Source organism: Balaenoptera musculus, chromosome 2 (assembly GCF_009873245.2).
Source record: "Balaenoptera musculus isolate JJ_BM4_2016_0621 chromosome 2, mBalMus1.pri.v3, whole genome shotgun sequence".
NCBI lineage: Eukaryota > Metazoa > Chordata > Mammalia > Artiodactyla > Balaenopteridae > Balaenoptera > Balaenoptera musculus.
In genome coordinates this window covers 87,829,558-87,852,787 of record NC_045786.1, presented here as the reverse complement: position 1 = coordinate 87,852,787, position 23,230 = coordinate 87,829,558, and the positions used below count along the sequence as shown (strand labels likewise).

General features: G+C 42.5%; 1 protein-coding gene across 2 annotated transcripts in view; it reads left to right on the top strand.

The window, feature by feature from the left end:
* SLC28A2 (solute carrier family 28 member 2) overlaps positions 1-23,230 on the top strand; it is an 82,028-nt gene that overhangs the window by 2,360 nt on the left and 56,438 nt on the right. For both annotated transcript variants that reach the window (XR_005018594.1, XM_036841688.1), the window contains exons 2-3: positions 5,517-5,589; positions 21,765-21,807. Coding sequence is in view for 1 of the 2 variants with exons in the window: in XM_036841688.1 (XP_036697583.1) it covers positions 5,517-5,589; positions 21,765-21,807 (116 nt within the window). In the remaining variant the exon portion in view is untranslated. The remainder of the gene's footprint in view (positions 1-5,516; positions 5,590-21,764; positions 21,808-23,230) is intronic.

The window sequence follows — 23,230 nt, the reverse complement described above, 5'->3', positions numbered from 1 at the left end:
GGTGTACTGACAAAATGGAGTTTCCAGGCTGGCAAAGCTGAGAGCTAGAGACTCTGGCTGCTCTGGGACACCCTCTGAGCAGTCAGTCAGTTCCCTCCCCTTGACCTCTTGATTTAAACCGCGTTTTGCAGTTTCTGGGAATGTGTCCTTTCCCGTACCCCTTCCAGCTGGAGGTCGGAGCTTTTCTCTAGGGTCTCAGCACCAGGAAAGAGGCAGGCAAACCTTCAAGGGACAAACCTTGAAGGGGAGAAATGTACTTCATAAGCTTCAGAGTGTTTACGTAAATGATCAACCCCATGGCTTGCTGGTCAGACTTGGTACATCTGGGAGCTGCTACTGCTGTAACTGCCAGTCACCACAGGGGTGCAGTACAGACTGGACCAGCATCCTTTGGTGTCACCCGGAAGCTAGTTCAGATTCAGAATCTTGGTCCATAACCCAGAACTACTGCCTCAGAACCTTCATTTTAACAAGATTCTCTCCAGATTATTCATTTGCACCTTAAAGTTTGAGGTGCTGGTCTGCTCTAGAGGACGACCTGGCTCTGATGCAGCCCTTCATTATTTACCTTGTGAGTACTTGGGGTTACTAGAAAGGACCTGCCTGAGTCTGCTGGGCCTCATCGTCTACTGGGCTTCATTGATGAGGGTGACATTGAGGGTTTTTTTTTTTTTAAATTTTTTTTTTATTTTTGGCTGCGTTGGGTCTTCGTTGCTGCACGCGGGCTTCCTCTAGTTGCAGTGAGCGGGGGCTACTCTTCGTTGCAGTGCATGGGCTTCTCATTGCGGTGGCTTCTCTTGTTGCGGAGCACGGGCTCTAGGCGTGCAGGCTTCAGTAGTTGTGACTCACAGGCTCTAGAGCGCAGGCTCAGTAGTTGTGGCGCATGGGCTTAGTTGCTCCGCAACATGTGAGATCTTCCCAGACCAGGGCTCGAACCCGTGTCCCCTGAACTGGCGGGCGGATTCTTAACCACTGCGCCACCAGGGAAGTCCCATTGAGGTTTTGAGGAGGAGAAGATGGAGTTCTGGGAGGGAGTCACCGAGGGCCCATGTTTGGGAGCATCTAGGAAGGAGGAAGCAGCCCTGGACTTCCACTAGGAGGTACTGCACCCCAGGAAGTGGATGTAGAATGCTGAGGCTGGATAAAACTTAGCCTAGAAGATACCACTTTGGATTTAGCCCCTATAACACTGAGCCCATTCCTCAGGGATTCTCTGGATATTTAGGACTCAAGTTCCAGTCATTCATTCATTCAGTAAACTAGCATATTTTAGCTCTTAAAGTGCTGTACCTCATGGGGAGCTGCAAAGCTGTATATGATCCTTCTTGCCCAAAATAGTTTATTTTCCAGCTGAAAGAAAATGCTAGTCCACAGGCAACAGTCAGAAAACAACACAAGGAATGCTGTAGAAGAGACATCTCTTGATGCAATGGAAGGAAACTCTCCAAGGAAGAGCTAACATAAACTTCCAGAATTGTAAAATAATTGAAGTTTATTTTCAGCACTTCCGGCACCCTCATTCTGATCCCCTTCTACCTCTTTGTGTTGTCCTTATCTCATCCATTCTCGTTCATTTGATCAACAGTATTTACTAACAGCCTACTATGTGCTAGGCACTGTTCTAGGTTCTGGGGTTATAGTAATGAATAAGACAGATGGGTTGTTCTCATAGACCTATAGTCTAGTGCAGGAATCAGAAAGGAATGTTAAATAAAAAATAAACAAAAGAATGTGTGCCAATGGAAAATAATGTGATATAGTGTCCTCCTGTTCCCTGCCTATTATCCACCCATGTACCCCCTCAGCTCCTTTGTCTGTACAAAGTAAGATGACTGATAATAGTAAGTGTTGCCTTTTAATAGGGATGGAAGTTTTACACTAAAAAGATAAACTCTAACCCAGAGTGGCCCACATGTGTCATAAAGAGCCTTCAGATGTGAGGCAGTCTTGTGTGGACAGCGTGAGGAGGACTCCGTGGTGACCTGCGTGGACCTGCAATATAATCCAGTACAAGCAGGTGGATGCTGAGGGCCAGTGAGCAGGACCAGATGACCCTATAGGTAGGTCAAGAACTTGCCAAGGACACAAGGAAAACAAAACATCCACCCAGAAAGTAAGAAAATTTTTTGAAAGAATAAAAAGCAGTGAAGTGATCAATTTCAGGATGAATAAAAACCACCAGAACTTTGTTGGGAAAAAATAAACTATAAAATAATTATTTAAAAAACTTCCAGTTACATATGAGGCAACATAATTTTTTCAGTGCTTAAGACCTTGGGAGGTTTAATCCAGCCCCGTTGACGCCCTAAATCAGTCCCCTGGATCAGAGATGCAACCCCTAGGGAAAGAAAGGGAGGAGGGGACCCTGAATTAACATTGTATTTCTGTCACTAGGTTGAACATACTTGGATAGTTAATAAATTTGGTAAGCAAAGAAGTAAAATTGCATTTTTTTTGCATTCTTGAGTTTGTCAACTGAGATGTGCACCTCATATACGTGCCAAGTGACTAGCATAGAGGTGCTCAATATACATTAGTTGGTCTCTTGTTTCCAGGTACTTCTGTCTACACCCACAAAAAAAAAAGCCATGGGAAGATCCTACAGGACTATTCCTGTCATGAGGCCTAAAACTCATTCTTGAGTCAAGAAGATTGCAGGAGCCACGTCTCAGAAGCAAAGGTCAAAATCAGTGGTCTCCAAACATTATTCTAGAGCTCATAAACAGGGATGAATTTTTCATCATGGAATGAGAAAAAATAAGGTTGATGTGGTAGGCTTTTCAAAAGGCTAAACCTGTTTAATTCAAAGAACTGTTGTCTAGGCTAAGTTATGGTCTTCCTACTTTTGAGGTGTTACAGTGACTTTTTAAAAAGTAGGTGATAATTTTTTTAAAGTCTTTAAATTTGGAAAAATTAAAAATCGGCGGGCTTCCCTGGTGGCGCAGTGGTTGAGAATCTGCCTGCCAATGCAGGGGACACGGGTTCGAGTCCTGGTCTGGGAAGATCCCACATGCCACGGAGCAACTGGGCCCGTGAGCCACAATTACTGAGCCTGCGTGTCTGGAGCCTGTGCTCCGCAACAAGAGAGGCCGCGATGGTGAGAGGCCTGCGCACCGCGATGAAGAGTGGTCCCCACTTGCCGCAACTAGCGAAAGCCCTCGCACAGAAACGAAGACTCAACACAGTCATAAAAATAAATAAATAAATAAATAAAAGAACGTGAATTTCTAAAAAAAAAAAAAAAAAAAATTGGCAATCCTATTTTGGTCTCCAAAATTACTTTTGAAATTTTACTGGTCAGTGAAATCTAAAAGTACAAAGCTCACTACAGAGCCCAGAGAGCAAAGCATCAGACTGAGAAGAGATGGTCCTCAGTTTGTAGTGGGTCTGCAGAGAAATGCTCAGAGGGAGAAGGGTCCCTGTTCTGTCAGGCAATGGTCCAGGCTAACCCCTATCCACCCACCTAACAAATAGTAGTCCCTAGTATGATCTGTGCTAGGCCTTGGAGATACAAATTCGAATAAAACATTCTAACTCAGAGATCATGTTACAAATTCGAATAAAATATTCTTACTCAGAGATCATGTCAGTGCAGGGTTAATCAGATGAGTGAAGAAGTAATTACAGCTATATACATACAAAGTATATTGGAACTTAAATCATTCATTCCTCCAGGATATGACATTTGAGCTGGGTTCCAAGGCATGCAGAGTAGTTTTCCTGGCAGAGAAGGTGAAAGGGTATTCTAGGCAGAGAGAAAGGCAGAAACAAAGGCCAGGAAGTGTGAACAAACAGCATAGGGAAAGATAAAGCTGTGACGTAAGATATGGAGGGGAGAGTGGATGGAGATGTGGACTGAGAGAAAAACACACAATGTAAGTTGTGAGTTAAGTTTTATCTGAGGACCTTACTGAGGACTATAGCCCAGGAAACAGCCTTTCAGATAGCTCTGAGGAACTGCTCCAAAGAGGTAAGGGAGGAGCCAGGATATATATAAGCTTTTTTGCTGGGAAAACGTAGTCAAGCATCAAAAGATTACTGCTAATTACAACAAACAGGTATCTCAAGTTAGCGATTTTAGTGCTTTTCTGTGTCTGGGAAAATGCAAGCATCTGAATTCATTTGAAAATTTTTCTTAGATATGCATCTTAACTATCTAAAGGCCATTGTACCCAAAGCATAGAATGTTTCCTTTGTTTCTTCATCCTGAATTCCCCTAAGGGCACACTGTCTGTGGGCAACTGCAGTGGCTGATGGCCTGATCCTTGTAGAACTGGAACGGCAGGCAACATTTTTTTTTTCTTAATAGAGAGCAAGGGTGGAGCCAAATTGATGAATCTCTTGCCCCTTATTGAGACAGGACTTTATCCTGGAGGCTGGTGGATCGTGACATTTTGTGATAACTTATTGCTTTGGGGATCCCTTGAAAGTTATAGGCTTGTTCTCCAAAATAGTGCAGCTATGATAGAATGTCAGGAATTCACAGAGGCTTTTTTTTTTTTTTAATTGAAGCATAGTTGATTTACAACGTTATGGCAGTCTCTGCTGTCCAGCAGAGTGACTCAGTTACACACACAGAGACATGCTTTTTAAAAAATATTCTTTTCCGTTATGGTTTATCCCAGGAGACTGGATATAGTTCTATGCACAGAGGCTCTCTTATAAGCATTGTGGGACCATTTAAGTCTCCAGTTTTAAGCAGAAGAGGGACATAATCGCATCTTCCTTTTAGAAAGGTGAGGTGTAAATGGGTAATTATTGACAAAAGTCTTAATTCAAAGGAGAGATAGAAGAGGATTTCAGCCCCCTGGTCTGGTGGTTGAGGTTGGGGCTTGGGGACTAATCTAGGGGGAGAGGCTTTTCCCTCACATCACACCCGTAGATGTTTCCTCTTGAGCTCAGAGGTAGAGGGGATGGACATGTTGGATGAAGGGAATGAATGTGAAGCTTGAGAGAAGGTCTAATATCAAGGGTGGAATATTTTCTAGAATCACAGTAGTCAAATAGTATGAAAATAGATGTATCCGTGTTACCCTTATGTATATATACTATATTGTTAGTATTGAGATGTGGATATGCAAATTCAAATGTAACTTTAAGAGGGAGAGACACATGCACAGGTTGCAACAAACTGACTTGACCCTTACTTTTCCCAACTTCCTCGTAAATTTCAGAGTCAAACTACTTCTGTGTCATGACTACTCTTTGGTTCAGTAGCCTCAGACTGAGTCTAGATGAATTCCTTTCTTACCATATCATCAAAGCTACTAAGAACTCCTTTTCCACTTAATTCTCTTTAGATCAAATGCTCTGAGAGAACTTGTGGTGGTTTTAAAATATGTTCACAAATTCTTTGATACTCCTCTCTTCCAGAGGTAGAGCTTTATTTCCCTCCCTGGACTGAGGGCTGGACTTAGTGACTCCTTCAAACGAATAGAATGAAGTAGAAGTGATGGTGTTTCACTTCCTAGATGAGGTCATAAAGTGCATGTCGCTTCCTTTTTGCTCTCTCTCAGATCACTAGCTCTGAAGGAAGCCAGCCGCCATGTCAAGAGGACACTCAAGCAGTCCCATGGAGAGACCCATGAGGTGAGGAACTGAGGCCTTCTGCCACAACAGGCATCAAAGAAATGAGATTTTTGGCCAATAGCCATGTGAGTGAGCCACCTTGAAAGCAGATCCTCCAGCCTCAGCCAGACCTTCAGATGACTGCAGCCCTGGCTGACATCTTGACTGCAATTTCTTGAGAAACCCTGAACCAAACCACTCATCTAAGTCATTTCCAAATTCCTGAGTTAAGAAACTGTGAGATAACCAATGTTTATCATTTTTTTTTAAATTTATTTATTTTTTGGCTGTGTTGGGTCTTCGTTTCTGTGAGGGCTTTCTCTAGTTGCGGCGAGCGGGGGCCACTCTTCATCGCGGTGCGCAGGCCTCTCACTATCGTGGCCTCTCTTGTTGCGGAGCACAGGCTCCAGACGCTCAGGCTCAGTAGTTGTGGCTCATTGGCCTAGGTGCTCCGCGGCATGTGGGATCTTCCCAGACCAGGGCTCAAACCTGTGTCCCCTGCATTAACAGGCAGATTCTCAACCACTGCGCCACCAGGGAAGCCCTGTCATTTTAAGCTGCTAAATTTTCGGGTAATTGTTACACTGTGATCGATAATGAATACAGATTTTGTTACCAGAGGTGGGGCGCTGCCATAACAAAAACCCAGAATGTGAAAGTGGCTTTAGAACTTGGCAGACACTGGAAAAACTTTGAGGAGAGTGTTAGTATAAGTCCTAATAGCCTTGAAGAGACTGTCTTCCTCAGTTTCCCCATCTGTAAAATGAACGAGTTGGGCTGGATGAATACCTAAATATTTTATAATTCTCTTAATCTTTATCTAATCAAGGTTCTATAAATAATATTACCCTAAACAAAGTAGTTATAGGAGACAGGTAATAACTGACCCAAGGCATAATTCCCCAAGGCATAGCTCCACAACAGAGACAAGAGGCCCTGCACCTGACTTTTGTGCTGTCTGTAAACCTAGTTTCAGCCTGGTTTAATCTCAGGAAACTGAAGCTGGCTCTACCTTTAACAGGTTGCTTCAACAGCTCACAACCACATGCCCCAAAAGGAGTAGGGGTTTCTGATTCTTTAACAAAGGCTGGTCCAGAGAAGAAGGTTCTTTATATTCGTTCTTCACCTCAATGATTTAACTAAAAGGTTGTCCAGAATAAAATTGTTTTCCTTCTTACCACTGAATTTTACAAATCTCTGTCCTTGTATATATTGCTAGTGTCATCCTGTCACTGGATGGGACCCCTTCAAGGGCCCAAGAGTGGGCTCTTGTCCAACACTCGGAAATGAATTGTCCGAGGAGACACATGTACTGACAAAGCAAAAGATTTTATTGAAAAGGAGCACTCAAGTGGAGAGCAGCAGGGTAAGGGAACCCAGGAGAACTGCTCTGCCTTGTGGCTTGCAGTCTCAGGTTTTATGGTGGTGGGGTTAGCTTTCCAGGTCGTTTCTGGCCAATCATCTTGCTTGTGCCTTCATTTGGTCCAGTCAGGGCCCTTCCTGGTGGTGCGCGCATCTCTCAGTCACGATGGTTTTCATCGTGAGGGTTTCTGGGAGGTTGGCGAGACGTATTATGGACTGGTGTCTCCTCCCCTTCTTGACCCCTCGTGGCTTTTCCCTGGGTTGCTTTTGGATCCTTCACGGGTTGTGTGTTCTTTTGAAGCGTCCTGAGGTGGGAGACTTAAGCAAATCTGGTATTGTTGTGCCTGGCCAGGGTGGGCAGTTTCAGCCAATGGTTCCCTAACAATCCTATCATCTTTAATTTGCTTGGGTCTCAGAAGGCCGTAGTACAGATTTCATGACTCTTGAAAAGAAAATTGTTGGAATGCTTTATTTATATATAAATTGTATTCATAAGTTATTCAGATATATATGAATGGCTATTTTGGCAGCGGAAACCCCAGCAATTTTTAATGGGCCCTAAAAAAAAAATTGTTGGGTCTGTGCTGAGTGATTTAGGGGCCTGCTTTCCTGGAAACCAGCAAGGCAATGAATACTCAGCCACTAGACAACAGACTATCTTTTTTTTTTTTTTTTTTTTAACATCACTTTTTTTTTTTTCACACACACACACTGTATTTTATTTTTACAAGAGATAAATAGACTGACACCAAGCATTGTACATGGATGACCACAACAAAAGCAACAATGATTGCAATTACCTAACATGAAACACACTCATACTATGTCATAATATTGACATTCAGTCCAGTAATCCTCCACTGTAACAGCTCCTTTACTTTGCAGTGAAAATTGATTTGTATATTCTTTGCCTCTGAGTCCTTGTGTGATTTTTTTTTTAAATTCAAACAGAAAGTCACAAAAATTATACTCATCCTCATCAGTTCACTCAGTCCCATGTAATTAATTTTTATTATCTTGATATTTTGTTAGCACTTTTATGAGTTCATCAGTTTTTCATTAGAGTTCTGAAAATGCTTATTCATTCATTTCAGCAGTACAGTCAGTTACCAGAAACCTGTACTTGTCAGAGTCTTTTTCATGAATTTCTTGAAGATGAAACCCTTTTATAGGAACATATTTGCAAAAGCATCAGAGTACACCCAGAACTGTCTTTAAATGAAAGAAGACTTAAAAATGACCACGGTTAAAGATGTGATGAAAGTTCATAATAATGCAGTTGACAGGAAAATTAGTTATTTCTGAGATATACATTTTAAAGTAATAACTAGGATTATGACTTATAACATTATACCAGAACATATAAGATTTTTAGAAATTTCATGTAATGTCTGAAACATTTATATTAACATATTTCCATACAAATAACCCAATGAAAGTTTAGTATTAGTTGTTTTGTTTGTTTGTTTGTTTATACTGCAGGTTCTTATTAGTCATCAATTTTATACACATCAGTGTATACAAGTCAATCCCAATCGCCCAATTCAGCACACCACCATCCCCACCCCACCGCAGTTTTTCCCCCCTTGGTGTCCATATGTCTGTTCTCTACATCTGTGTCTCAACTTCTGCCCTGCAAACTGGCTCATCTGTACCATTTTTCTAGGTTCCACATACATGCGTTAATATACGATATTTGTTTGTCTCTTTCTGACTTACTTCACTCTGTATGACAGTCTCTAGATCCATCCACGTCTCAACAAATGACTCAATTTCGTTCCTTTTTATGGCTGAGTAATATTCCATTGTATATATGTACCACACTTCTTTATCCATTCGTCTGTTGATGGGCATTTAGGTTGCTTCCATGACCTGGCTATTGTAAATAGTGCTGCAATGAACATTCGGGTGCATGTGTCACTTTGAATTACGGTTTTCTCTGGGTATATGCCCAGTAGTGGGATTGCTGGGTCATATGGTAATTCTATTTTTAGTTTTTTAAGGAACCTCCATATTGTTCTCCATAGTGGCTGTATCAACTTACATTCCCACCAACAGTGCAAGAGGGTTCCCTTTTCTCCACACCCTCTCCAGCATTTGTTGTTTGTAGATTTTCTGATGATGCCCATTCTAACTGGTGTGAGGTGATTCCTCATTGTAGTTTTGATTTGCATTTCTCTAATAATTAGTGATGTTGAGCATCTTTTCATGTGCTTCGTGGCCGTCTGTATGTCTTCTTTGGAGAAATGTCTATTTAGATCTTCTGCCCATTTTTGGATTGGGGTGTTTGTTTCTTTAATATTGAGCTGAATGAGCTGTTTATATATTTTGGAGATTAATCCTTTGTCCGTTGATTCGTTTGCAAATATTTTCTCCCATTCTGAGGGTTGTCTTTTCATCTTGCTTATGGTTTCCTATGCTGTGCAAAAGCTTTGAAGTTTCATTAGGTCCCATTTGTTTATTTTTGTTTTTATTTCCATTACTCTAGGAGGTGGATCAAAAAAGATCTTGCTATGATTTATGGCAAAGAGTGTTCTTCCTATGTTTTCCTCTAAGAGTTTTACAGTGTCCAGTCTTACGTTTAGGTCTCGAATCCATTTTGAGTTTATTTTTGCGTATGGTGTTAGGGAGTGTTCTAATTTCATTCTTTTACATGTAGCTGTCGAGTTTTCCCAGCACCACTTATTGAAGAGACTGTCTTTTCTCCATTGTATATCCTTGCCTCCTTTGTCATAGATTAGTTGACCATAGGTACGTGGGTTTATCTCTGGGCTTTCTATACTGTTCCATTGATCTGTGTTTCTATTTTTGTGCCAGTACCATATTGTCTTGATAACTGCAGCTTTGTAGTATAGTCTGAAGTCAGGGAGTCTGATTCCTCCAGCTCCGTTTTTTTTCCCTCAAGACTGCTTTGGCTATTCGGGGTCTTTTGTGTCTCCATACAAATTTTGAGATTTTTTGTTCTAGTTCCATAAAAAATGCCATTGGTAATTTGATAGGGATTGCATTGAATCTGTAGATTGCTTTGGGTAGTATAGTAATTTTCACAATACTGATTCTTCCAATCCAAGAACATGGTATATCTCTCCATCTGTTGGTATCATCTTTAATTTCTTTCATCAGTATCTTATAGTTTTCTGCATACAGGTCTTTTGTCTCCCTAGGTAGGTTTATTCCTAGGTATTTTATTCTTTTTGTTGCAGTGGTAAATGGGAGTGTTTCATTAATTTCTTTCAGATTTTTCATCATTAGTGTATAGGAATGCAAGAGATTTCTGTGCATTAATTTTGTATCCTGCAACTTTACCAAATTCATTGATTAGCTCTAGTAGTTTTCTGGTGGCATTTTTAGGATTCTCTATGTATAGTATCATGTCATCTGCAAACAGTGACAGTTTTACTTCTTCTTTTCCAATTTGTATTCCTTTTATTTCTTTTTCTTCTCTGATTGCCGTGGCTAGGACTTCCAAAACTATGTTGAATAATAGTGGTGAGAGTGGACATCCTTGTCTTGTTCCTGATTTTAGAGGAAATGCTTTCAGTTTTTCACCATTGAGAATGATGTTTGCTGTGGGTTTGTCGTATATGGCCTTTATTATGTTGAGGTAGGTTCCCTCTGTGCCCACTTTCTGGAGAGTTTTTATCATAAATGGGTGTTGAATTTTGTCAAAAGCTTTTTCTGCATCTATTGAGATGATCATATGGTTTTTATTCTTTAGTTTGTTAATATGGTGTATCACATTGATTGATTTGCATATATTGAAGAATCCTTGCATCCCTGGGATAAATCCCACTTGATCATGGTGTATGGTCCTTTTAATGTGTTGTTGGATTCTGTTTGCTAGTATTTTGTTGAGGATTTTTGCATCTATATTCATCAGTGATATTGGTCTGTAATTTTCTTTTTTTGTAGTATCTTTGTCTGGTTTTGGTATCAGGGTGATGGTGGCCTCATAGAATGAGTTTGGGAGTGTTCCTTCCTCCGCAATTTTTTGGAAGAGTTTGAGAAGGATGGGTGTTAAGTCTTCTCTAAATGTTTGATGGAATTCACCTGTGAAGCCATCTGGTTCTGGACTTTTGTTTGTTGGAAGATTTTTAATCACAGTTTGAATTTCATTACTTGTGATTGGTCTGTTCATATTTTCTATTTCTTCCTGGTTCAGTCTTAGAAGGCTATACCTTTCTAAGAATTTGTCCATTTCTTCCAGGTTGTCCATTTCATTGGAATAGAGTTGCTTGTAGTAGTCTCTTAGGATGCTTTGTATTTCTGCTGTGTCTGTTTTAACTTCTCCTTCTTTATTTCTAATTTTATTGATTTGAGTCCTCTCCCTCTTTTTCTTGATGAGTCTGGCTAATGGTTTATCAATTTTGTTCATCTTCTCAAAGAACCAGCTTTTAGTTTTATTGATCTTTGCTATTGTTTTCTTTGTTTCTATTTCATTTATTTCTACTCTGATCTTTATGATTTCTTTCCTTCTGCTAACTTTGGGTTTTGTTTGTTCTTCTTTCTCTAGTTCCTTTAGGTGTAAGGTTAGATTGTTTATTTGAGGTTTTTCTTGTTTCTTGAGGTAGACTTGTATAGCTATAAACTTCCCTCTTAGAACTGCTTTTGCTGCATCCCATAGTTTTTGGATCGTCATGTTTTCATTGTCATTTGTGTCTAGGTATTTTTTGATTTTGTCTTTGATTTCTTCAGTGATCTCTTGGTTATTTAGTAACGTATTGTTTAGCCTCCATGTGCTTGTGTTTTGTATGTTTTTTTCCCTGTAATTCATTTCTAATCTCATAGCGTTGTGGTCAGAAAAGATGCTTGATATGATTTCAGTTTTCTTAAATTTACTGAGGCTTGATTTGTGACCCAAAATGTGATCTATCCTGGAGAATGTTCCGTGTGCACTTGAGAAGAAAGTGTAATCTGCTGTTTTTGGATGGAATGTCCTATAAATATCAATTAAATCTATCTGGTCTATTGTGTCATTTAAAGCTTCTGTTTCCTCATTTATTTTCATCTTGGATGATGTGTCTATTGGTGTAAGTGAGGTGTTAAATCCCCCACTATTATTATGTTACTGTTGATTTCCACTCTTATAGCTGTTAACAATTGCCTTATGTATTGAGGTGCTCCTATGTTGGGTGCATATGTATTTATAATTGTTATATCTTCTTCTTGGATTGATCCCTTGATCATTGTGTAGTGTCCTTCCTTGTGTCTTGTAACATTCTTTATTTTAAAGTCTGTTTTATCTGATACGAGTATTGCTACTCCAGCTTTGTTTTGATTTCCATTTGCATGGAATATCTTTTTCTATCCCCTCACTTTCAGTCTGTGTGTGTCCCTAGGTCTGAAGTGGGTCTCTTGTAGACAGCATATATATGGGTCTTGTTTTTGTATCCATTCAGCACGCCTGTGTCTTTTGGTTGGAGCATTTAATCCATTCACGTTTAAGGTAATTATTGATATATATGTTCCTCTGACCATTTTCTTAATTGTTTGGGGTTTGCTTTTGTAGGTCCTTCTCTTCTCGTGTTTCCCACTTAGAGAAGTTCCTTTAGCATTTGTTGTAGAGCTAGTTTGGTGGTGCTCAATTCTCTTAGCTTTTGCTTCTCTGTAAAGCTTTTGATTTCTCCATCGAACCTGAATGAGATCCTTGCTCAGTAGAGGAATCTTGGTTGTAGGTTCTTCCCTTTCATCACTTTAAGTATATCCTGCCACTTCCTTCTGGCTTGTAGAGTTTCTGCTGAGAAATCAGCTGTTAACCTTATGGGCGTTCCCTTGTATGTTATTTGTTGTTTTTCCCTTGCTGCTTTCAATAATTTTTCTTTGTCTTTAGTTTTTGCCATTTGATTACTATGTGTCTCGGCATGTTTCTCCTTGGGTTTATCCTGTATGGGACTCTCTGCGCTTCCTGGACTTGGGTGGCTATTTCCTTTCCCATGTTAGGGAAGTTTTCGACTATAATCTCTTCAAATATTTTCTCGGGTCCTTTCTCTCTCTCTTCTCCTTCTGGGACCCCTATAATGCAAATGTTGTTGCGTTTAATGTTGTCCCAGAGGTGTCTAAGGCTGTCTTCATTTCTTTTCATTCTTTTTTCTTTATTCTGTTCTGCAGCAGTGAATTCCACCATTCTGTCTTCCAGGTCACTTATCCGTTCTCCTGCCTCAGTTATTCTGCTATTGATTCCTTCTAGTGTAGTTTTCATTTCAGTTATTGTATTGTTCATCTCTGTTTGTTTGTTCTTTAATATTTCTAGGTCTTTGTTAAACATTTCTTGCATCTTCTCAATCTTTGCCTCCATTCTTTTTCCGAGGTCCTGGATTATCTTCACTTCATTATTCTGAATTCTTTTTCTGGAAGGTTGCCTATCTTCACTTCATTTAGTTGTTTTTCTGGGGTTTTATCTTGTTCCTTCATCTGGTACATAGCCCTCTGCCTTTTCATCTTGTCTATCTTTCTGTGAATGTGGTTTTTTTTTTCCACAGGCTGCAGGAATGTAGTTCTTCTTGCTTCTGCTCTCTGCCCTCTGGTGGATGCGGCTATCTAAGAGGCTTGTGGAAGTTTCCTGATGGGAGGGACTGGTGGTGGGTAGAGCTGACTGTTGCTCTGGTGGGCAGAGCTCAGTAAAACTTTAATCCGCTTGACCGTTGATGGGTGGGGCTGGGTTCCTTCCCTGTTGGTTTTTTGGCTTGAGGCAACCCAACACTGAAGCCTACCTGGGCTCTTTGGTGGGGCTAATGACAGACTCTGGGAGGGCTCACGCCAAGGAGTACTTCCCAGAACTTCTGCTGCCAGTGTCCTTGTCCCCACGGTGAGCCACAGCCACCCCCCGCCTCTGCAAGAGACCTTCCAACACTAGCAGGTAGGTCTGGTTCAGTCTCCCCTGGGGTCACTGCTCCTTCCCCTGGGTCCTGATGCGCACATTACTTTGTGTGTGCCCTCCAAGAGTGGAGTCTCTGTTTCCCCCAGTCCTGTCGAAGTCCTGCAATCAAATCCCACTAGCCTTCAAAGTCTGATTCTCTAGGAATTCCTCCTCCAGTTGCCAGACCCCCAGGCTGGGAAGCCTGACGTGGGGCTCAGAACCTTCACTCCAGTGGGTGGACTTCTGTGGTATAAGTGTTCTCCAGTGTGTGAGTCACCCACGCGGCAGTTATGGGATTTGATTTTACTGTGATTGCGCCCCTCCTGCTGTCTCATTGTGGCTTCTCCTTTGTCTTTGGATGTGGGGTATCTTTTTTGGTGAGTACCAGTGTCTTCCTGTCGATGATTGTCCAGCAGATAGTTGTGATTCTGGTGTTCTCACAAGAGGGAGTGAGAGCACGTCCTTCTACTCTGCCATCTTGGTTCCTCCCGACAACAGAGTATCTTGAAATTCTACAGAACAGCTGGTGACTCACCCTAAGACATTTCCAGGGTTGCAAAGGCCCAACATTTTAATGAGGCAGAAGGTTGGGATTGGAAAATATGCAGAAAATAAGTCTGATAACACTTCTTAACAATTTCATAGAAAAACCCTTATGTTTCCAATGGTCTCTTTTTAGCTCCCCTCCTAAGCAGTTGGTTGTGTATCAGTTTGGAAAGGGCAGTAGTCTTTGTGATTAATGTCCAGGATTATGGCTACCCCAAGACATGGCAGTGATATAGGTACAGTTGTCAGTCAACAGAGTTCTCCCACCTCCTGTCTCTGGCCGACTTACATACTCCTCCCCTTCCCCTTCAGCCTGTTCTAATAGAGTGCCCTCCTGCTACCCTCTTCCTACCCTGGCCCCCCCTCACATATATATGTATAACTTTCTAATCAGGTCCCATACCCTGGGGCCGTGTTCTTTAATTTCCAAGATAATCAGTTAATCATTTAAGGTCTTATCTTAAATGCTTTATAATTGTTTATTAACCTTTGCTGAGGATTATGCTTTGCCAACATCAAGTGCTTTATTGTAGTTTTCTGTCTTCTGGGAAATAGGGGGAAAACTATCAAGTAAGCAAACCTGGTTTGCTGATTTTAGCTTCACATTCCTGTAGACACCAGCTCTGGTTCCTAAGCTTTCCCTCCCAGGGCTCTTGAACCTTCTTTCCTCCAATTAAATATATCTCTTTATCCAGTTCCCTTCAGAAGGAGCCAGCTGACCTACTAAGTTGTTGAAGGGTGTTAAAAATATTATCCTCCTACCCCAAAGTAACATGATCATTTTAATGGAGACATCTTTTCTTTTCTTTTTTTTAGATTTAATCCTCACAAAACCCCTTTTAGATAGGTACTGTTAACATCCTTATTTCAAACATGCTCTGTGCCTCATTGCCAGTAAGTAGCAGAGCCTGGGTTTGAAACCAGGAAGTATAGCTCCAGAATTAATGGAGACATCTTAAGCCCAGCCCACCTCCTTGATGCTGAGACCCTGAGACCAAGACAGACTAAGAGAGAAGACTCTCTGTACCACCAGGGCTTCATAGTATACCTGGATCTTCAAAGCATTCTTGTCCTGCAGAATCTGCCTCATTTGTGACTTAATATTTAAGATGTGGCGAAGGAGAAATGGAGTGTGAGAAAAAGCAGTGTTGTGTCCATTTATGTGGAATAAAAGATGTATAACAGGAAGAAATTTGGCTTGGGTAAGAGTGGGCCTAGAAGGTATGTTCTGCTCATTGGAACCTCTCTGAGCATAAATCTTGAAGCATTATAGAGGAAGCAGGTGTCTTGTTCTGCTCAGGTTGTCATAACAAAATACCATAGACTGGGTCGCTAAACAACAGAATTTATTTGTTCTGGCCAATTTATTTTCTGGCGAGGACTCCATTCCTGACTTGCAGATGGCCACCATTTTGCTTTGTCCTCACATGGTGGAGAGAGAGTGACCACTCTGGTGTCTCTTTTAAGAACGCTAATCCTATTGGATTAGGGCCCTGCCCTTATGACCTCATTAAACCTTAATTACTTCCTTACTATAAATATAGTCACATTAAGGTTTAGGGGTTCAACATATGAATTTGGCGGGGGGTGGGGGGGAGGGACACAATTCAGCACATTAGCAGTAGGGAAGGCTTAATGCAGACCCCTTGCTCTGTGCCCAGAAAGTTGGGGGCATGTCCTCCAATGGTAGAGCCAGCATTCTACTATTTTGGAAGCAGGGATTAGAGGCAGGGGTGAGGCTTATAAATCTCTGCTAGGAGCTGAAGGGCACCCTGGGTACATGTAGTGATACAGTATTTAGTGTTCGCTTCACACATTCTGCTGCCTATCTCTCAGCATCAGAAGTTCGTTTGCTCAGAAGCTGTAACACCTGTGGCCCACAGGTCCACAGCCTGGGGCCAATAGGTGTTCAATTTTAGGGTCTTGAGAAGGACTCCCTGGCCTCCAATATTCATTTAGTCAACAACTAAAGAGCCAGGCAATGATCTAGGCACTGGGGAAATAATCCTGAATCAGACAAAGTCTACCTCCCTCATTTGCTCACCAATTCTTCAAAGCCCTTTACAGAGCACAGAAGCTACATGGTTACTTCCTGACTCTGGTTCCCAGGGAAGCAGCCAATCTCAGATCTTTTCCTGAGGACAGATTTTGATCAGGCTGGAGAGGAGGAAGACAGAGGATGGAGAAAAGGAAAAAGAGAGAGGGGGCTTTACCTCCAAAGACTCTCTTTGCTGGCTTCCTGTTTATCTGTGCTGTCCTTAGTGCATGTCTCAGACATGGCCCCTCCTCTCTTCGCCCCTGTCTGACCCAGGTTGGACCCTATTTCCCTCTACTCTCAGGTGATATGGACAATGGTTTCCTTGGAAAGGCTTGCAGAGGTGGAGAGGAGAGGAGTGAAGCGAGGAGATGGTAGCAACCACTCTGTTCCATCTTTCTCACGGGCAGGTCCCACTCTTTTAGGCCATAGAGTCAACAGGACTGGAAAAGTTCTTGAGAACTTGACGTATAGACTGAATCACAGGCGGAGTTTGCAGACTTCAAAGCTAGTTCAGCCCGGCTGCCCTTCCCTACTATCAGAATTGCCTTAATTCCCTTCAGGAGAATGCCATTATACTTATCTTCATTGCAACACTGCTTGTGGAAGGCTTTATCAGTAACTGGAGCAGCTTCCTGAGGAGATGTGAACTGAGGGGTGAATCAGTGCTCCAGCTACAATGCCCCTATCAGCACCCTCTGATTAGGGGAGACAAGGCAATTTTGGAACCTACCGATTGGGAGTTTGTGATTCTCCTTGAGAAATACCCAACTGTCTGGATTCAAAACTAAGATTTCCACTTAACAGAAGTTGGGCAAGTTGTTTAACCTCTCTAAGTCCTGGTTTTTATAAAATAGGGGTTTTAAAAAGCAGTAACTATTGGACTTCCCTGGTGGCACAGTGGTTAAGAATCCACCTGCCAATGCAGGGGACACAGGTTCAAGCCCTGGTGGGGGAAGATCCCTCATGCCACGGAGCAACTAAGCCTGTGTGTCACAACTACTGAAGCCCGCGTGGCTAGAGCCCGTGCTCCACAACAAGAGAAGCCACCGCAATGAGAAGCCCGCGCACTGTAACGAAGAGTAGCCCCCACAGCTCGCGGCAACTGGAGAAAGCCCACGTGCAGCAACGAAGACCCAACGCAGCCAAAAATAAATAACTAAATTTATTTTTTAAAAAAGCAGTAATTATCTTGGAGGGGGTTGGGAGGATTCAGTGAGATAATGCATGAAAGGCCCTTGGCTCAGAGCTTGGAACCTAGTAAGCTCTCCATAAAGGTTAGCTATTTTTATTAATAATAACTGAGTTTTTGGTAATCACATTAGGACATGCTTTGTGTGAGCCTTTTCTCTCTCCCCCTAAAGGCCTCTGTCCGGTTCCACTGAGCTCATTCAGTGCTCTGACATGGAGCTTGACAAAACCTCATCAGTGTCTGGACTGGGCCCGTGGTGCCTGGGTGCCAAGCTTAAGCAAGACCTCCCAGGCAGTCACCACTAAGGCTGCATTCTCCTATTATGAAGATAGGGGATATACACTGATACTTGCCATACTATTTCAAAGAGTTATTGCCAGGATCCAGTGTGTCAATGTACAGGAATGTAATTCATGCAAGGAAAAAAAGCCATACAGATTCAGTGCAACACCTTGTCATAGTTCCTATCCCAAAGAGGTTACAATACAGCTAAGGGGATATAACTTAAACCAAGTGATAACAGTATACATGTGACTGAAGTGTTAGCCACTTGGATGTCCCCAAAGTCCTCTGGCCTACTGGGAACCCCCATCCTTTAATATTTAAATAAAATTGTCTTGAACCCGCATCTCCTGTAGAGTGAGAATAATCACCATCATTCCCAATCTTTCTGAGAATTCTTGGGGCCCCTCTCCTTGTTGTCTCTGGCTCTGTTTGAACACTTCTGCTGAATTTTCTAACTTTGCTGGATGGGCTGCCTTTTTTTTTTTTCAATATCATGTCCCTGCCCCCACCTCCACCCCAGCAGCCCTGAACACCATCTGGCTTCCTGAATTCTCCAAGCATCACTGGCACTGAGCTGTATGTGTAGCAGATTTTACTGAAGACTTGAGGGAAGGAAGGTGAAGTTCTAGCTCAGTACAGCAAATGTTAAATGTCCCTTTCCCTAATTGCCCCTGAAAAGACCTCACTGGCCCGCTTTTTACGTAGAGACCCAGCAACCACCCTATTGCTCCATTTCCTTCTTCTCCTGCCATCTTCTACCTGCTCCTCCTAGGTTCAATAATTCATGCTATATTACTTATGTAGGACAAAATAGACACACCATCTATTGAATGCTTACTTTGTACCAGGCACTATGCTAAGTGCTTTTACGTTTCTCAAATAACACGCGTTCTCACTTTCCTTTGCTCCATGGAGCTTCTGACTCCAAATCTTTCTAATCCTGCCTTAAAAGTAAAACAAAACAAAACAAACAAACAAAAACCCACCCACCAAAAAACCAAAAACCAAAAACCATACACACAAAAACCCAAAGAGACAAACCCTGAAGTAGTTAATAACAAATAGTTTGGCCAAGGATTACTTTCTTATTACTTGTTTTCCAAACAAGGATAGACTTTTACCAATGGGATATAGTTAGAGCATCTAAGGGGAGGGTCAGGAGTGAGAAACCAACACCAACTTTCCTAGACTTTGTCCACCTCACAATTTAGCCATGGAAAATAATTGGCCAACTATAAATCAATAAGGAATACTAGAGGTCCGACTTTTCTAATCAAAACCCAAGCTAAAAGTCTCCCAAGAAGTTCAGCAAATAGAGAATAAAGGTTCTAGTCATAGTCCTGTAAGACTAATTGTGGGAGGTAGTTGTTAACGCTGAATCTCTGGAACACATGAGCGTGCTCACAGGGCCTCGCTGGGTTCTCCACAAGCATCATCCATTCGCATCATAAAGCCTTGACTGCTCATCTACCTGCTCCGTGACAAACACTCCCTGAGCACTGTCTGCCTCAGTCGCCAGCTCCACTCTGCAAGGACTGAGGAGGCCCCCGCAGGCATTCCCGAGGCTGTTTGAGTTCTCTCTATCACAGCTTTCTCAGGCAAAGCACTGCAAGGTATAAGTAGGAGAGGTGGGAAACAGAGAGGAAAGGGTTTGAGAGAGAGAGAGAGAGGAAAGAGGAAGGGAGGTAGAGTCAGAGAGAGAGAGAAATTACAAACAGGATGTCGGGAAAGAATCTTTAGGAATAAGACTCCTTAACACCAGGGCGGAGAGCTTATAATTCCTTAGGATTTAACCATATTTTCACTCTGCTTTCTGTAGTGAGATAACATGTGGTTGATCTTTCAATTAAGTATTTCTAGAAACTCTTTACTGAAAAAGCAGGTTATCCAGCACTTGGTCATTGAATTGGCCAAGACTAGTGCTGCGGAACGGAAGGGTATTTATCATCTCCCTCCTCTATTTCCACGCCCTCCACACATTCAGTGTCTCACTACTCTGAAAGGAACCCGTGTGGGAGACAAAGCTACAGAGAAAAAGACCTTAAATTTCTCATAGGCAAAATTTTAAAAAGCAGCAGAATTCCATGAAAAATGGCAAACATTTCAAAAAATAAATCATAGTTGGATGTGTAAGACATTAAAAAATAAGGGGGTGGGCTTCCCTGGTGGCGCAGTGGTTGAGAATCTGCCTGCCAATGCAGGGGACACGGGTTCGTGCCCTGGTCTGGGAAGATCCCACATGCCGCGGAGCACCTGGGCCGGTGAGCCACAACTACTGAGCCTGCGCGTCTGGAGCCTGTGCTCCACAACAAGAGAGGCCGCGATAGTGAGAGGCCCACGCATTGCGATGAAGAGTGGCCCGCGCTTGCCGCAACTAGAGAAAGCCCTCGCACAGAAACGAAGACCCAACACAGCCAATAATAAATAAATTAAAAATAAATAAATAAATAAGGGGGTGCTTGGAAAACACTAGTCATCACCACCCCTTTAAGCTTGCCTTTGCTCTTTTTTTTTTTCTCTTTTTTCTTTTTTATTGATGTGTAGTTGACATATGACATTATATTAACACAGATTCCTTTTCATCAGAAGCTTAAGTCAATATGGTTTGCAACAGCTCCCTTGCAGTGGAGAGGTGTGATTTGTTTGGAACTGGTATTGTAGAATTCCCATTCTCCTAGTCTTCTCAGGGTTCTGCCATCGTCATCTCCCCCATCCCCATGTCCCACGTGCCCAGTGGCAGAGTTCAAGTGGGACAGTCCCCTATCTTATTCTCTGATCCCGCCTCCAAGCCTGCCATGGTGTCAATCACCATTCTAGCTCCCTTCCCTGATACCAGTTCTCTACCAATTGCCTTGGCAAAATTGCAGCCAAAAAGCCATAGTAGGCCAGAGTAGCAACCTAACTTCCTACAGCAAATCCACCATCAGGGACAACAGCCTTAGCAGAGCAAGATCTGGGAGGAGTGAAGGGGAGGGATAAGGAGAGGTAGCCGAGAAACCCAAGAGAAAGGATCAGCCACAACCTTCAGATAATGAGAGCAGGCTAGCCCTCTCTCCAGGGAGCAGTGCTTTTTTTTTTTAACTTTTAATTTTATATTGGGGTATAGCCGATTAACAATGTTGTGATAGTTTCAGGTACACAGCAAAGCGACTCAGCCATACATATACATGTATCCATTCTCCCCCAAACTCCCAACCAGGGAGTCCCATCCAGCCTCCCCTCCCATCCAGGCTGCCACGTAACATTGAGCAGAGTTCCCTGTGCTATACAGTAGGTCCTTGTTGAAAGCAAATTTTTTTTTTGGCCATGCCACACAGCATGCAGGATCTTAGTTCCCTGACCGAGGATTGAACCCCTACCCTCTGCAATGGAAGCACGGAGTCTTAACCACTGGACCACCAGGCACCAGGGAAGTCCCAATAAGATCTTTTTTTTTTTTTTTTTTCCTTTGGTCACACTGTGCGGCCTGCGGGATCTTAGTTACCCAACCAGGGATTAAACCCACAACCCCTGCACTGGGAGCGTGGAGTCTTAACCACTGGACTGCCAGGGAAGTCCCTAAACCTGCCTTTTTATTTTGGCCATACTGCAGGGCATGTGGGATCTTAGTTCCCCAACCAGGAATCAAACCCTATGCCCCCTGCATTGGAAGCGTGGAGTATTAACCACTGGACTGCTAGGGAAGTCCCTAAACCTGCCATTTTAACTGTCCCCAGTAATTCACATGGCCTGGTGTTCAGGGTCAACCCTTTTAAAACTTGTGACATTGAAGAAGTGGATCTTTAGATGCTTTCCTTTGCCCCCTACTCCATGTCTTGTTTTCTCCTTCACAAGGTCTTCTCTCTGGTGAGAGGGAACAAAGGCCCTAGCTCTAACTCAAGCTCTATACCTGGCTCTAACACATGCCTACTTCTACACAGGGCCAAGTGAGGAAAGCACCACTGGGGGGACAGAAGGAGAAAAGTAAGTAAAAGGAATGCTTTACCTAGTGGGTAACAGAGGGGATTTGGGAGGAGATGGCATCTGAGAAGATAACTGTAATTTTGTGTTTAGAACAATTAGTGCTGAGACATCAGTGGATCTTCTAAGTGGAAAGGTTTTTGGGAAGACAGGAGAATGAGGGGAGACTTCTCAAGGTCACCGTTAGAGAGAGGGACTGGATGTCATCTCCATGAAGTGGAAGGTGTGTAATAGGCTGTTGGGTTCACTGAGGGCCTGAGTGCACCACCAGCAGAGCACAGGGTCCTTACACCATGCTCACCAGGCAGCTGCTTGCAGCTTGATGACGGGCGTTACCCACAGTCAGTTCAGTTGTGGTTAATAGGAAGATCTTAAAGGTCCATTTTGCTCTAAAAATCTATAAGATTCTACAAGATAACCTGCTCCACCCCTCCAGACAGCAGCTATTTTATGACCCTGGCTGGCACCAAGGCCAGATGGAATTGAGCAAGGGAGGAATGGGAGGGCCTAGAAGTTCTTCTCCTTGGAACTTTGATTTCTTCAATCACCCTCTTGAAAGCAGGATAATTTCCAAATCTGTTCTCTTCATTAGGTGGTAACAAGATAATATAATACTATATCCACTTAACATTAGCTCAGCCAATGATTAGAAAGTTGAATTTTCAGTTTGTTGGTTCTCTGCCTTTCCTCTAAATATAATTTCTTCATTTTAAACAAATTTTCTGCATTTTCTCGAAAGGTTGCTAAATGACATTAGCACAGTATGAACCCTGGCAGATCTATCCTTAGAGCTCAAGAAGGGATAACCCACGTGGGAAGATTGCATGGGTGCCGGAAAAATCCTGGTGATCAAAGCTTTTCTAGCTCCTTTCCTTAGGGCATGATTTCTTCCATCTTCTTCATTATTTATTATCCAACAGTGTTTATTAAATGCCTGCTGTGTCACAACACTAGGAGAAGCACTATGCATTTGAGCTGGGAGTGATGAGTGTTTTGATTGGTTTGCTTGTTTGTGCTAACTGTGTTACTGGGCTGCTGGAGAGCCTTTCTGTCTGTCTAACAGATGGTTGAGGGCATCACAGAGGAGGCTGGAATTTGTCTGGAGGTGAGACAGGAGCAGGAATGGTTTCATGGGTGTGTGACCTAGGCAGTCACACAAGGCCCACTCTCAGAAGGGTCCTGTGCTTGGTTTAATACTCTGCTGTCAAAATCTTGATATTCTTAATATTTTTGAACAAGGAGGGCCACATTTTCATTGAACACTGGGCCCCACAAGTTATGTAGCTGGTCTTGAATAAGAGAGATTCTTCTGGAGAGAATTCTGCATCTGGGGACAGAAGACTATAGGAATAATAATAGAAGTTGCATAGGAGTGGGAGAAAAGGCACCAAACACTACTCTGAGCTGTAGGTTTGTCCATAATTAT